Genomic DNA, 14,522 nt, shown 5'->3' on the forward strand with positions numbered 1-14,522 from the left:
TGGATGTGCTGAATACAACCCTCTCCACACGCTGAGAAACGCAGTGGTGCTACCCAGGGCTGGTGGTGTTGCAGCAGGTCACCTGGGGCCAGAGGGAGCTGTGGCTTGACAAAATCGGTAGCAGAAGAAAAGGAGAAGAGCACCTGGCAGAAGAAAACAGACAACACAAAACCATTGATGGTATAATTCATGAAGGGAGAGGAGTGAGCTTTTATGCTGTGGACAGTGTCCCCCATTCATGTGAGCAGCCTATGAGAGCAGGCGTGGATGGCTGATGCCCTGGGAGCGTAACAGAGGGGTGAGGGAGGCAGCGCTGCAGCCTGGTACACACCTGCCAGGCTTCATCACCAGAGCCTGGGAGAGGCTGGCTGGGGAAAGCTTCCGAGGGCTGTAGCACTGCTGTTCGCCTGTTACTTGCCTCACCTGATGACAGATCCCTCTCCACCATTCAAACATCCCCTCTTTGGGCATCATCTGGGGACTTGTGTGGAAGCCTAGGCTGGGTTGTTACGACACAACTGTGGCACCTCTGCACTCTGGCACTAAATACTCAATTCAGGGTTCTGAAAGACCTGTAAGGCAGCTACTGCCTCTTAACACAGAGAAGAACTCAGTAATGAGCTACAGGAGGGACTGAACTATGGAGAGACAAAGCAGTGATGATACACAACCACTTAGATTGGTCAAAGCGGTGTCTTAGAAGGATGAAAGGAGTAAACACCCAGTCCCAGCAAGTGCCAAGCTAACAGAGGATGGAAAAGCGTGAAATGTTCATAGGCAATGCTGGGTTTGACGCAGGCTATTATGAACTGGACATTGTTGGAAGCTACCTGGAGATTCTGGAAAACAAAGTGTGATGGTGTATATAAAAATGGAGAGAGAAAATATATCTTAACTGGAATATAATGGCCAGATCTGTGTATTTATCTACAAAGTGATCTAACAGGAGCAATTAGTCACAGGTAAGACAGAAGAGAAAATAACTGAAAGAGGAACTTGCACAAGAGGGATACAACCCACTGGGAAGTGTAGAAAAGTCATGACTAAGCCTTTTTAGAAAGATGTAGGAACAGAAGACTAACTTGAAGTACAGCAAGTGGAAATTTTTTTACTGAACACATCATTGACCTGTATAACTCATCACCAAAGTAAATGTAAAAAGGTTGAAGTATTTTAAATTATTTCTAAAAAGAAACACTTTTGTATGTTGTCACTTTTGTGACAACATTTAGAATTACATCAGAACAGATTTATATGAGCATGTAATAGTAGAAATCCTCCAAGTCATAAGAGAGTAAGTGACCTTTAAGGAAAAAATCCCTGCATGTGAACAGAACTGAAACACAACTCTCAACATCTTATGGGGTTTTACTCTTTGTGTAATCAATCCAGTATGGTCTATCTCAAGACATTGAGCTAGATGGATCATTGATCTTATTCCATTTGGTAAATTCTGCTGGTGTTGGATGTATTCTTTTTCATGTTTTCTTTTTTTAAAGGAAAAACACCTCTAAACTATGAATAGACAATGGAAGGGATTATTTGTAATATCCTTTATCTCTAGTGTCAGTGTGAGCAGCAGTGCTTGGGCAGGTTATCTGAGCGTTTGATTTTTTGAAGGTCAGTGCTTTTAAATGGGTGATTGTTATCTGATGTTTTCATTATACAATATAAAAATACAGTGTTCAAAAAATCTTGTTTTTCTTCATAATTTGTAACATAGTTATCAGACATGCTGCATTGCTGATTTAATTCTGGTCACCCATAGCAAATGTTCTTGATAGAATAAAAAAAAGTCTTCATAAGTAGTCTGTGGTGGCCGGTGAACTTACGTTACACAGGACAGAGAGTTTTCAGTAAGACAAATCCCTCGTACCACAAGAACCTCTTTAGGTTTGGGTGACCAGAAAGGCTTCTCCCAGGATGCTTGTTCTGTTAAGTTAATCTATCCCAGTTTGGCTTCCCCGGTTGGCTGTCAGCCTTGACCCCCCCTTGTCACTCCCCCAGGGGTTCCCCATTGGTCCCCGTTCCCTAGTCCCGCCATTTCCCTGCCCCTGGATAAAACCTCTGAGTTCAGCATTGGTCTCCTCTTTGTCTCGGTGACCTTTGACAGTGCAGAAGGAAGAAATGCTCCTGTTGGAACATAAACAAAGACCCTTCCTGTCTCTTTTGCCAGCGACTTCGTACTGAAGCTAGCCGTGCATTTGTGCGTGCATGCGTGTGAGCCACAGAGCCAGACTGAGACAGTAATAGTAGTCCCCTTTTGGTGAGCATCATTTTTTCATAGCAAAAATAACACCTTAGGGTTGCAACTGTAATGCTTCTGATCATGGTGGTTTCCACTGAAACAGGCAGATGGGCACACACACCTCCCTGAAGAGGACCAGTACAAAGAAGTACAAACAGGTGCAGGAGCAGTGATGGGAGGCAAGAGAGCACAAGTGTCTGAAAGGAGACAATGAAGTATCTTGTGCCTTTGAACCATAATTCTTTTAAAGTATGGCTGTGTTGGTTTGGGATGTTTTAATGACTTTTGTACAGTGATAACTAAGATTATAGGCATTGTCAAGAAAAGTTACATAAAAGCTGTTGCATACTGGGAAAAAATAGGAATCCTTTTCTTTCTCACTTGCCATAGCCTCATAAATTGTGACTGTTTCAGCTCAAGATTTTCCATATAATTATTCCCAAGCAGTGCCTCTCTTTCCCAAACACTGATCACTCATACATTGCTTTTAGATGTCATCTTACTGCTGCTGGTTGAAAGTAAATTCTCTCCTCAGTCTGAAACTGTCAATGCTCTTTAGTATGATAGTTCCTGTAATTGGTAGGAGGTGGGGAGCAGAGTGTTCTTCCAGACTCACTTCCTCAGAGCTTAGGTACATAGTGTGTAGCAGTAATTTCTGTCCTTCAGAAGGAATCATGAGAAAAGTATCAGAGAAGTAACAGAATCCCTCATCCAATCCAAGAAATGAGCCTATTGCTGCCTGGGTCAGCACAGAGGTTGGGATTAAACCACCATCAAGCTGCTTTGTGCGTAATGGTCCAACAAATGTGTCAGATACTGTTGTTGGTATGCATGCTACAGATGTTTGTGTTCAAATTAATGAAAGCTTGGATTCATTGTACAGTGTGAACATATGTTCAATTTAGGAGCCAGGAGTTTGCAAGGGACTTTCTAGGTCTGCAAGCTCAACTTCTGCTTGTCATGTGTAGCTTCGTGTTCCTGCACCATCTATAAAGTTACCAAGCTTCATCAGACTTCATTTTAACACAGGCATTTGGGGCTTTTTTTTCCCAGTTCTGGAAATGGATGGCTGCTCCAAAACTCTTCTCTGAAGCTTATAAACCTTCTTCTAATTTCTAAACTAGAAATGTGTTTATGTTATATCAAAGCTTTTTTTTTTTTTTTTTTTTTTTTTGCTGGCACTGTTATTCTGCATCTAAAGCATTTCTTTTTGCTGGTGCTTGTATGCTGATGCATTAACAGGCAGATACTCTATCACTTTTCAACCTCCAGTCAGTTGTGCCAAGAAAGTCAGCCGTTTTATCTTCCTTTTAGAAAAAAGTCTCTATTCTTGTGCTGGTTTCAGTAACCCTTTTCTGCTCTTCTTCCAATGTGCTTGCATTCTTTAAGCATGGATATACAGAACGAGGTAGATTATTCCAAATGAGGTCTGATCTGCAGCTTACTCAAATAACATACCCATAGTTCTGCTTTACTGAAGAGATGGAGAAGTGCAGCTGCTTTTTTTGGTGTTTGTGTCACATGAATCAGTTTTAATTACCCTGTGATATACTCACAACACTCTTCTCTGCCAAACTTGCAGTTGATTCTCTCACAAAATATTTTCAGGGAAACTAAGTAACTGGGACTGGTCTGGATGGATGTGAGATAGGGAAAGATAGCAAACAGAGTAGGAGAAGTGGTTAGTTCTTGAGGGAATGGTTAGTTCATTCCCCTAGGGAATGTCACAAATGGTGTTACTTGTAGATCTGTGTTGGGCTTGTGCTGTTCAGCTTATTCCTAAATGACCTGGCAGAGGGAAGTTTACTAAAGATATAACATTAATTAAGGCAGTAAGGATGGTGGAAGAGGCCCAGGGCAACTGGGCAGTAAAGTGTCACTTGAAAATGAGTGTGGATAAAACGTTAAGTCATGCTCAGTTTCATGTAGGAAGTGATGGGATAGGCCCTGGTGGATACAAGATCCAAGGGATCTAATAGACAAGGGCCAAGAAAGCGACAGCTTGGTGTTAGTCAGAAATGCCAGTCAAATCTCCAGCACCATTATTAGGCATGGAGTAGAGCACTTCTCTGCAACTTTATAAATCTGACTGAACTGCTCGGTGGAGTTCTGATCCTCTTATCTCAAAGCGGATAAAGCAAGCAGAAGGTGAGTAGGAAAAAAAGCCATTAATTAATACGATTTTCCAGGGCTCAAAAGACTGAGCTTGGGTAAATTATTCATAATATCATTAAAATTCAAGTACAACTGAAATTTCCTGTCGGGTTAGCTCACACAGAGGAGTTACACCTCATGTGCTTCTTCTACAAGACTTTGTACATTATAGTGATAAGACATTTTGCCTGCCTCTCATTGTCCGGAAGTGTCTCTGTGCATATTAAGAAAAGGAAATGTTATTTTTTTATTTACTCCTCTGGAAAACTTAAAAAGCAATGACTCTATTATTAAATCCATCAAAATAGAGAAGAAGTCTCTTGTGTTCATATAAAACTTGAAGGGACTTGCGGAACAGCCAGTTTCACAGGAGAGCAGGCAGAGGGTTCCCAGGAGGCCTCATGGAATGTCTGCCTGGTCTAGTGCTGCACTGGGCAGACTGGGGAGGTGCAGAGTGAGTCCAGTTCAGAAATCAGAAGCAGCATAACCCTGAATTCACTGTGTGTTCTGCCTGGACTGCTCAAGATAGCTCGTTGCAGTAGCTCTGGAAAATGCCTTGCTGTACAGCAGTAATGCAACCCAAATGATGTGGCTGATCTGGGGCTGCAGAATTGGCAGGGCCTGTCTGCACTTGCTTGGTTTGATATCAGTGTAAAGGCTGCCCAGACTAAGTTTCAAGAGATTGCCTTTTCCTTGCTGCAATGAAAAGAAAATACTCTTTTATTTTCTTTTTGGTTGGCAAACAGAAGAAAGCATTCCTGGTTTATGCTGGATTTACTGTTCCTTTCTGTGTTGACTTACGTTTAGAACCGAGTGCTTTCTGTCAGAGTGTGCTTTGGCAGCATAGCCACCTGCACTGGGTACAAGTAAATTGCACAGGTTTGTGACATTGGGATTGCTGGCTGTGATCAGCCTCTTGTACACCAGGGGATCCATTCCTGTACTCTGAACACATCATTGTTGATCCTCCTGGTGTGTAAATGGCAAGGCAAAAATCTAGCCACAGTGGCTAGATCCTTGGAGTTTTGATGTGAAAAATGTTTGTTCTGCTTTTAGATGCCTTTGATGGATTATCATTTGTGGAAGCATGGAATTAGATAGTTTGGAATGCTGGCTATAGTACTTCTACGTAATTTAATTGATTTTTACAACAGGCGTTAGAGTGTGTTACTACAAAGTAGATGTAGGAATATTTTTGTGAAGTATTATCCCAGTTTACCGGATGGGGAGAAGAAGTTACTTCACTTTGTAAAACTAAATAAAAAGTTCAGCAGGAAAACCCAGAATTAAATACAAATCTCCTGGCATAAACTTCCACTCCTGACTAGGCCTTTCTTCCTTCTCTGAAGTAAGCATTTATACAATGATGTTCACAATTTTGAAATATAAAAATATTTGGGTTTGCTTGCTCATGGCTAGTACTGAGTTTTGTTTGCCTGCTTAAAACAGACCTTTGAACAGCATTTGTCAAGAATAGTGGAATTCAGAATTGGCAATAGTGCAGCTTGTTCTTCTCTCTCAATTTAGCTGATATCAGACTGGTACCTGAGCTCCTACGTTTAACTCCGTGCCTCCTCTGCTTTGTTCCAGGTTATGGACACACAGTGCCTTTATCTGATGGAGGAAAGGCCTTCTGCATCATCTACTCAGTCATCGGGATCCCGTTCACGCTGCTGTTCCTGACGGCGGTGGTGCAGCGCATCATTGTGTACGTCACCAGGCGGCCGGTGCTGTACTTCCACATTCGCTGGGGCTTCTCCAAGCAGGTCGTCGCAATCATCCATGCCATGATCCTTGGGTTCATCACTGTCTCCTGCTTCTTCTTAATCCCAGCAGCAATATTTTCTGTCCTGGAAGATGACTGGAATTTTTTGGAGTCTTTTTATTTTTGTTTCATTTCCCTGAGCACCATTGGCCTTGGAGACTATGTGCCAGGAGAAGGCTACAATCAAAAATTCCGAGAGCTGTATAAAATTGGAATTACATGTAAGTGTCAAACTAACCAGCTAAGTAAAAGGCATTTTATATTTAAAAAAAAAAAAAATGAACATCAAACTGGCAATCAGACTTCTCCTCTCCACTCTGTGGATAATGACCATTTGTGAACTGTCAGCTAGCAAACTGGGCACTAATTTAGGTAGCTCTGTAAAGAGGAAACTGTTAAGTAAGGTCAGTTTTCTTAGTTAAGAATGAAAAAGCTAGAACTAGAATGCCATTATTCTTCATATTCTTCATATGCCATAGCTACTTCCTCTCTTATTAGTAGTAGGAAAAAAATGCTGTTATGAAAATGGTTAAGAGCATCTTGGGCTACCATTTCAGTGCATCACGGAACCAAGAACGTGATCCGTGTAACCTAAGGTCATCTCATAAGGTGAGATGACAGGTGGACAGAGACGAATCAAGAAGCAGTGGAAAATGAGGCAGAATAGCAAAGTTTCTGACTCCAGTTGTAACAGAAGGTAGCTGAAGCTTGCACTGGTACATACCAGCTGTCGAAGACAGACAAGTAGACTGAGATGATAGCAAAGCAAGACCATGAATGCTAAATTTAAATAGTTTGATTATATTTGACACAAAAGAAATCATGGTGATCAGTGATTCTAAGAAAGTGAAGCTAAGAAAATTACCTTTGTGTTGGTATTCTGAGTAAATGTATGCTGAGGGCAATATTTTCCAGTGACAGTGTTTTGAAGCATTGCAGTTTCTGGTATAGCTTCAGTCTGAGCAGTCTTTGGGTCATCAGAGGCACCAGTTAAAAGATCTGAACAGCCAAAGCAAACCTTTCCTGTCAGGTCCATTTCTTAGGCTGGTCTGCATTTGACTCTGCTTATGTGCATGATCCAGCAATCGTAATGTAGGCAAAGAGTCTGTTAACTTGGTTTTGTGTTTTACCTGAGAAGAGAGGCTTTCTCATTCCTTGAAGCAGGGCCTTGAACTAGCCAACAGAACATTTTGTTTTATTATCCTGCTAGGCCTCTTGCCATTGCAGATTTCCTCTTCTCCCCGTCATGTTTATCTTATGAATGGTAGCTTTTAATTATTAACCTGCTGCTCTGCAGAGTTGATTTGGGGATGCTAAATGATGAAGTGAATGGAAACTCACACGTGGCAAAGGTCTTGTTACAGGCTTGCTGTTCTGAAAACTCAAAATCTGAAGAAAACATTAGGGCTCAGATTAAAGCTTTTTCAAGCTGTAGAACAATTAGGAAATAAATTGTAGGAAATACTAAAAGGAAAAAGTAGCTTTTAGGCAAAGTTATGACCTTAGAATATCTGATTTCAATAGGTTTTAAGGTTATAACTTTTAAATTATTCTTTTCTTTTCACGTGAACAATTCAAGGAACCAAATAAAATGTTTTCTCCTGAACCTAAATTTTCTAGAAGACATTTTGGACTTCTACATCAGAAGATGCTTAATGAGTACTACAGGCTTTTCAAGAATTTTTGGGAGAACACAAGTCCCGTTCTAAATCAAGTGGCAATCAACTGGACTGAGTTTCGGAGATAATTATAAATTCTCGGTGCAGATTTATAGATGCTTTTCAATTGGTATAGCGTTGTCAGTTCTTCCTTGTGTTAATGCATAGCTCCCATTTGATGTTATGATATAAAGCTTAAAAACAATTCATAAATTTTAGCTGTAGTGCTGATTGAGATCAGTATCCAGTATTAAAAAGTTAATTAATGGTACTCCTGGAAGGAAATGGAGAGTGTTACTGCCAGTGAATAATCTGTAACTACAGGTGAAATATTTATGCCTTTAGGTAATGGAACAGTGACCATATGGAAATTATAATCGTTACTCTGTGTTGGATTTTCAGCACATTTTATGTTCAGCCCTTGGACGAGTGCGTTCTGCTAATAGTTATACGCTTAGCTTCTGCTCGATTTACTTCATTGAAATGATAAAATAATTAAGTAGTCATGCTCCTCATTGAATTGTAATGATCAGAAGTAGGGATCTAATGAAACAGTGAGATTAATCAATATTCATTTTAACACCTTCCTTTAAACTATACATGCGTATGTTTGGAGAGGAGAAAAAAAAGAGCGCGGTGTGCTGCTGGTCATGGGGATCTTCATTTCTGAACGTCTCAGTCTATCAGAGCTGGCTATTGCCTCTAAAAATAAGTCAGTCAGTACATGGCTGAAGTCATTGGTAATATATTTTAAATAAATCACTTCCAAGTTTTGGGTAATCTATATTCCTTAGTAAAACATTGCAAACATCCCCAAAAGATGGAGTAACTGCGTCAGGTTTTTCAAATTCCAGGAGTAATTTTACAGTAATTTTTCATTTTGGTTTTATCGGGCTTGTACACGTTTCTAGTTGCTTTGTTTTTCCAGGTATTGCAGGGTGTTGTATGTCTAATAATTTTAGAGGAAAATAATTCCAAAATTTTCATTAAGTAGTAAGTGATTTGTCCTGCTAAACTGATAGAAATAACCAATGACCATAATTAGCTCCCATATTTTTACTTGTAATATGTAGGAATATTGTGGGAATTTTGTTGAAATTCTGTTTTTGATCTTTTGATCAAAATCTTTTGAAGGGTACTTAATAATGAAAGTCATAAGTAAGTAGGGGAGTGTGCATGTGGTAAATCTTAGTATTCTGTTTCTTTAATACCGTTACACGTTTTTTTCTCGTACAATTGTAATAGAATTGAAGCCTCTAGTATTACTTTTTCTGTTTATGTGGGGTCTTGTTGGTTGTAGAATTAAAAACGAAAAAACAAGGATATCACAGTCCAAAGCTCTGAAATTATGCCATAAAGAAAATTAACATACTAGTCAGAGATGACAGGGGTGAGAAAAGTCACAGGCTCAAAACTGTTCCAGCCCTACTTGGTTTGCTAATAATTAATTTTTTTTTTTTTTTTCACTCAGGTTATCTGTTGATGGGCCTTATCGCAATGTTGGTGGTTCTTGAGACTTTCTGTGAACTTCATGAGCTCAAAAAGTTTAGGAAGTTGTTTTATGTGAAGAAGGACAAGGAAGAGGACCAGGTGCATATAATGGAACACGACCAGCTCTCCTTCTCTTCCATCTCAGACCAAGCAGCCTCCATGAAGGACGATCAGAAGGCAAACGAGCCTTTTGTGAATTCCCAGTCCCCAACTTCCAATGACAGCTCTCTAAACAATTAATACATGGGTATCCATACCTGTGTTTTGGTGCATTTATGCTACTTACCATAAGAAATAGAAAGCCTCATAATTTTTTTCTCAAAATATAAAAGCTGGAAGACTGTGCTACTTTAACAAGGATTCATCACTTCTGACATAGAAAAGACTTTTGGGAACAATGTGGGAGCCACCCTGGGAAAAGGGAATAAATGTAAGATGTGGCTGGGAACATAAGGCCATTTTGGTTGAGGGATAAGGATTTAGGTGTACCACTTTCAGAGATTCCAGAGAGAAAGGCTTGCACAAGCAACTTTGTTGAACATCTTTAGGAGACTAGGGCTTCACTGACATCCAGCTCATTGAGTTGCACGCCCCATCTTGTAACTGCTTGACAGCAGATTTTGGGATGTGCACCTTTGACAGTCGTAGTTTTAATCCAATAGGTAGCATTTTAATCTGGAAAACATTTTCAGAGCAGTATCTCTAGATCTGGTGGAAGGGGAATATCTAGGTCATCCCTCTATTACCCAGTAACTTGCAGGTGCAAACAATAATTCTAGGAAAGAAAAAACAAGACAGTCCCTCCTTTGCCCATGCCATTTGCATTTAAATTTCCTACTTCCTTAAAAGGTCCTCTGATCACAAGAAAAGTTGTCCTGAAGAGAGTGTGCCTTGAGTCTTCCACGCTGTTTGTTTTTTTGTATGAAATACTTTTCTGAGAGATGGCGAAAACAATTCAAAGCTCTGGATGAGATGAGATGGTAGGGAAGGAATACAGATGCATTTCAGTCTTCTGAAATGGGCAGGAGTGGGTATTTAGCTGCATGGAATGGAATCAGCACATGCCACATATGACTGGCACAGTCATGTGCTTATGGCTTTCTCCTAACAGAAGGTTGAAATCTGTTCAGCAGAGGGACTCGGTGCTGTTCCTCTGACCGTCCAGCCCAGCGTGTGCTCTGCTGAGCTGGTGGGTACAAGGAGGAACAGAAACAGCATCACCTTTGAACATAGCTCCTATTTCTTTTGCTTCTCTTGCTGGTACTCGGAGCACTTTGGAGGTGAAAGGAATGTTTCAGGGCAAAACAATTTTTCAGTTTTTCATATGGCAAGAAAAAAGGAAAAATGTCACATTTGGTTCGGATGGAACCGAATTTTTTTCCCCTTGGGAAAAGTCACTAAAAAGTCAAGATCTCGCTCAACTTCTGAAGCTGGAACCTCTTTGGCTATAATAGGAGAGGTGTTTTAGTCCAGCTACCAGTCACTGTGCTGAATGCAGGGACCTCAGAGTGAATTTCGGTGAGCATGAGATAAGACTTTAGTGGTTGTAGTACTTCTCTTCGGGCCTTAAGAATCTTAAGATAGGGGAATCTTGATAATGCTTTGCAATGAACAGAAGATCTGGAGCACAAATAGCCATATTAGGACAGCCTCCCACATAGGAACAGTGTAGAGGAGAGCCTTTTACCTGCAGTGCAAGCATGCCAGATTGCCTGTAATTTGGCTTTTAGTGTTTAGAGCTGAATAATATTTTACTGTAAAAGAAAAAAAAATGCAGTGTGTCTAGATTTAGCGCACATGGGAAAAATACTTGAAAGTAAATAACCCAAAATATACTGTGTTTCAGCTTAATGATAGCTAGCATCAAACAGATTTTTATATCTTTACTGGAAAAACTTACTTTATGGTTAAATCAGCTGAAAGTCTTCAACTGAAATTTATATTTCTAGAAAATCAGAGCTAAAGGTTTTGGTTGTTTTGAATTTTATAGATTAGGTGAGAGCATATTGCATTTGCATGTTCCCAGGAAAGTGGCTATTTTTATACTGCTTAAGTTAACACAGTTCTATTTATAATGAATGTTAACCAATATATATGTACATATATACATAAATATATTTATATACTGTACATATATCATAAATCACCAGAGTTTAACAGATGTAGGAATGACATTTTAGATAATTTTTCCCCTAGTCTTCTCTTTATACAGTCAATATTTGAAAACTATGGCATAAAAATGACACTGATATAAAATAAGGAGTACTGTACTACAGGAAACATTTATACAGTTTTTTTCAGTGGAACTTTATTGATTTTTTTTGGTACCTTAAAATTCAAACTTTCTTTTAATTTCTGTGTAACATTAAGCTCTAAAGGATATGCACAGATGTTAAATGATATACAAAGTTACTTCTGCAGCGCGTACACAAATGCGAAATGTAGACACGTGAAATGAAAGCACAGAATTCAAAGCAGAAGCGATAAACTAAGCAGTATACTGTGATTGTAGGTGAATATTTGTTATTTTAAACTTCAATAAAAAGTCTGGCTTTTGCCTGCCTGCACTCTGAAGTGGGATTATTTTCTTTAGTGGCATGTGTGCATTGAGGAAATCCTGTCTGTGTTTGTGCATCCTTTACTTAGCCTTCCTCAGCTCAAGGAGGCTCTGTTAATGCCAGTGTTGTACCTGACCTTGATATTAATTGTGGCTTAGTATTGCGCTGGTTATTCCTTAAAAAAAAGAAGACCAATCCAAGGTATGTTCGTTTTTGTTTCAGATGCTGACTGATTGTAGCAAATAAAAGTAACATAGCATTTATCATGTCCTTATGAACCAACTGCTCCAATATTTGAGAAAATCTGAAAAACTCTCATTGGAGGTTATCAGTACCACTGATGAAATAATGGCCTTCATTTCCTACAGCTTTTACATCTTCACTTGAAGCCAGCATATAAGATGAGTTAAAACTGGAATCCAGATCAGGAGAAAGATTATCATGCAAGACCCTCAGTATAAAGTGCATCCCTTACCTAGAGGCAAACTATGAAGCAGGTGCATGTAAACCCAAATGGAGAGCATGGATCATAAAGCACTGGTGCTGAAAAAAAGTTGCAAGAGAGAGTTAGAAATGCAAGCAAATTACTTGTATACATGAAAGAATTGCCTGGGTTCTGTCCTCACTCTCCTGTCTTCAGTTGTTCCAGGCATATATCCCATTTATAATTTTATTCCTGTGCTACAGCTGACATTTGCCATCTTCTCTTTGTCTGTCAGTCATTAAATATAAACCTGTTTTATTGTTATTTCAAAGGAAAGATCTGGCAGGGTATTCATTGTGTTGGATGAAAGAAAATAGAAAAACCCACCTGAGTTTTGATTTTGAAGCTGAGTGACAGCCATGTTGTCCCTTAAAGAGCATGTTCTCTTCCTGAAGTTTCTTCCCAAGGTTCACCAGTGGCACCTTGTGTGGGTGCTGAAGACTTGCTGGAGGTTGAAATGAGTTATTTTCTAAGTAGGTAACCCCAGAGACTGGGGCAGTTTGCAGCTTTAATGTCAGTACTGCAAAACCTCCCTAGCTGGGTGCTTATGTCAGAGGAGTTGCATAAGACCAGCAGTTCTGGATTGCATTAAACATTTGTCTAGCCCAGAGTTTTGTCTCTGGCAATGGCCAGAAGCAACATGTGAACTTGTGTAAGGAAAGGACAGGTGTGTAGCAACCATTCCCCAGGATGTTAGTGCTCCCAGCAGTGTGCAGCTCTGGACCATGACAGTATCTAGGAGGGATGGAAAGTCACTGTAGGTGTGGTGTGTGCAGGGTATTTTACACTGAGGTGCCTGCTCTCTGCTTTGGTCAGTGAGAGACTGTCTGCACGTGATCAAATGGAGATTTCCCACAAAGCTGTTGCAAGTTAGGTGCTGTGAAGTTAGCAGGTAACTTACATGGGATGGGCTCTTGAAAAAGGGAAGAAAGGCAGGGGAAAGCCTTTTATGTTGGACAGTGCTGTCCTCCAGCTAGGTAGGAACTTGCACAGAACCTGTTTGCTAATGCCGAATCTTGAATCTCCATGTTACAATTTGCTTTGTAAACAGTAGCAGGAAATGTAGTGAGATGAACCGTAAGTTGCTAAGAATACTACTACCCTAATGTTATTCCATTATTATTCATTCTTCTAGATTCTGCTTCCTACTGAAGCAAAACAAAGTTACTATGATGGGAAGCAGTGTTATTCCAAATGTGCACCAGTACAAGAGAATGGGGCTTCTTTTGTCTGCATTAGTAACTGTCAGTATTGTAGCATCTATCAAAAAGCTCCTAGACAGCCAAAAAATGTTCTTGTTGCTTGTTTCAAACGGAAACCAGATTTTTGAGATCCTAGAGGCTACCTCTGCAAAGCTGCATGCTTAATGCAGATTGGGTACTTGGTGTGTGTAATTTTAATGCCTACCGTGTTAGTCTCATCGCTTCCTAAGTTACCATTCTACTTGCTTTTTATCACAGAGTTCTTATTACAGTTATCTTCAAAGGTCATTGTGTTGCCACCGAGTACGAGGACTGTGATGCAGTTATTTTGCTGGTGATGATGCAGGTTTGCCAGAGCCATTGCCTTGGCTGATAACGAGGCGATCTCACGCGTAGCAGTTGGGGCCCAACGACAGATTTAGGTAATGAGGAGGGACAGTGTGGCTGGGAGCAGGTGCATGGGCTGACGGCCAATGTCAGGGAAAAAGCATCCTGGCAAACTGCTAAGTGACCACACCATTTTCACTGGGCTTCATTGCCTGTCACTAGGAGTTAGAGGAAGGAAGAGCAAGGACATTGCCAAAAGTCATCTGAAATGAACTAAGTTTTCACCATTTATCTACAGTCTGCAGCTCTCTGTTACTCAGTTGCACCATATATCCTGTGAATCAGGATAATGGTTTGGCATTTCCCCAGTGTTCCCCAGTGATGGTTCCTGGTGGCCCCTGAGGCAAGTTACGCTTGTTACCCTAACAAGTTTTTTCTGTGTGAAGTTTACTGAGTGTTCAGACCCATGAGCAGGAGTGTAGATCAGTGTCACTGCTGAAACTTTCCAAGGGCAAATGTGGCTCAAGGCACTGCCTGGCCTTGGGTCAGCCTTTCATTTTAGTGCCCAGGCTGTCTGGAAAGACAGGCGTGAACTCTCTACCTTAAAAAGTGAGAAACCCACTCTTCTGGGAGGC

The 14,522-nt window shown here is 40.3% G+C and overlaps 1 protein-coding gene across 1 annotated transcript in view; it reads left to right on the forward strand.

Moving 5' to 3' along the window:
- The window catches only part of KCNK1 (potassium two pore domain channel subfamily K member 1), a 34,931-nt gene extending 23,041 nt beyond the window's left edge, over positions 1-11,890 (forward strand). The window contains exons 2-3 of the mRNA XM_039569148.1: positions 5,993-6,388; positions 9,297-11,890. Coding sequence (XP_039425082.1) covers positions 5,993-6,388; positions 9,297-9,556 — 656 coding nt within the window. The 3' untranslated portion in view covers positions 9,557-11,890. The remainder of the gene's footprint in view (positions 1-5,992; positions 6,389-9,296) is intronic.
- Positions 11,891-14,522: the final 2,632 nt, after the last annotated feature.

This window comes from Corvus cornix, chromosome 3 (assembly GCF_000738735.6).
Source record: "Corvus cornix cornix isolate S_Up_H32 chromosome 3, ASM73873v5, whole genome shotgun sequence".
NCBI classification, from domain to species: domain Eukaryota; kingdom Metazoa; phylum Chordata; class Aves; order Passeriformes; family Corvidae; genus Corvus; species Corvus cornix.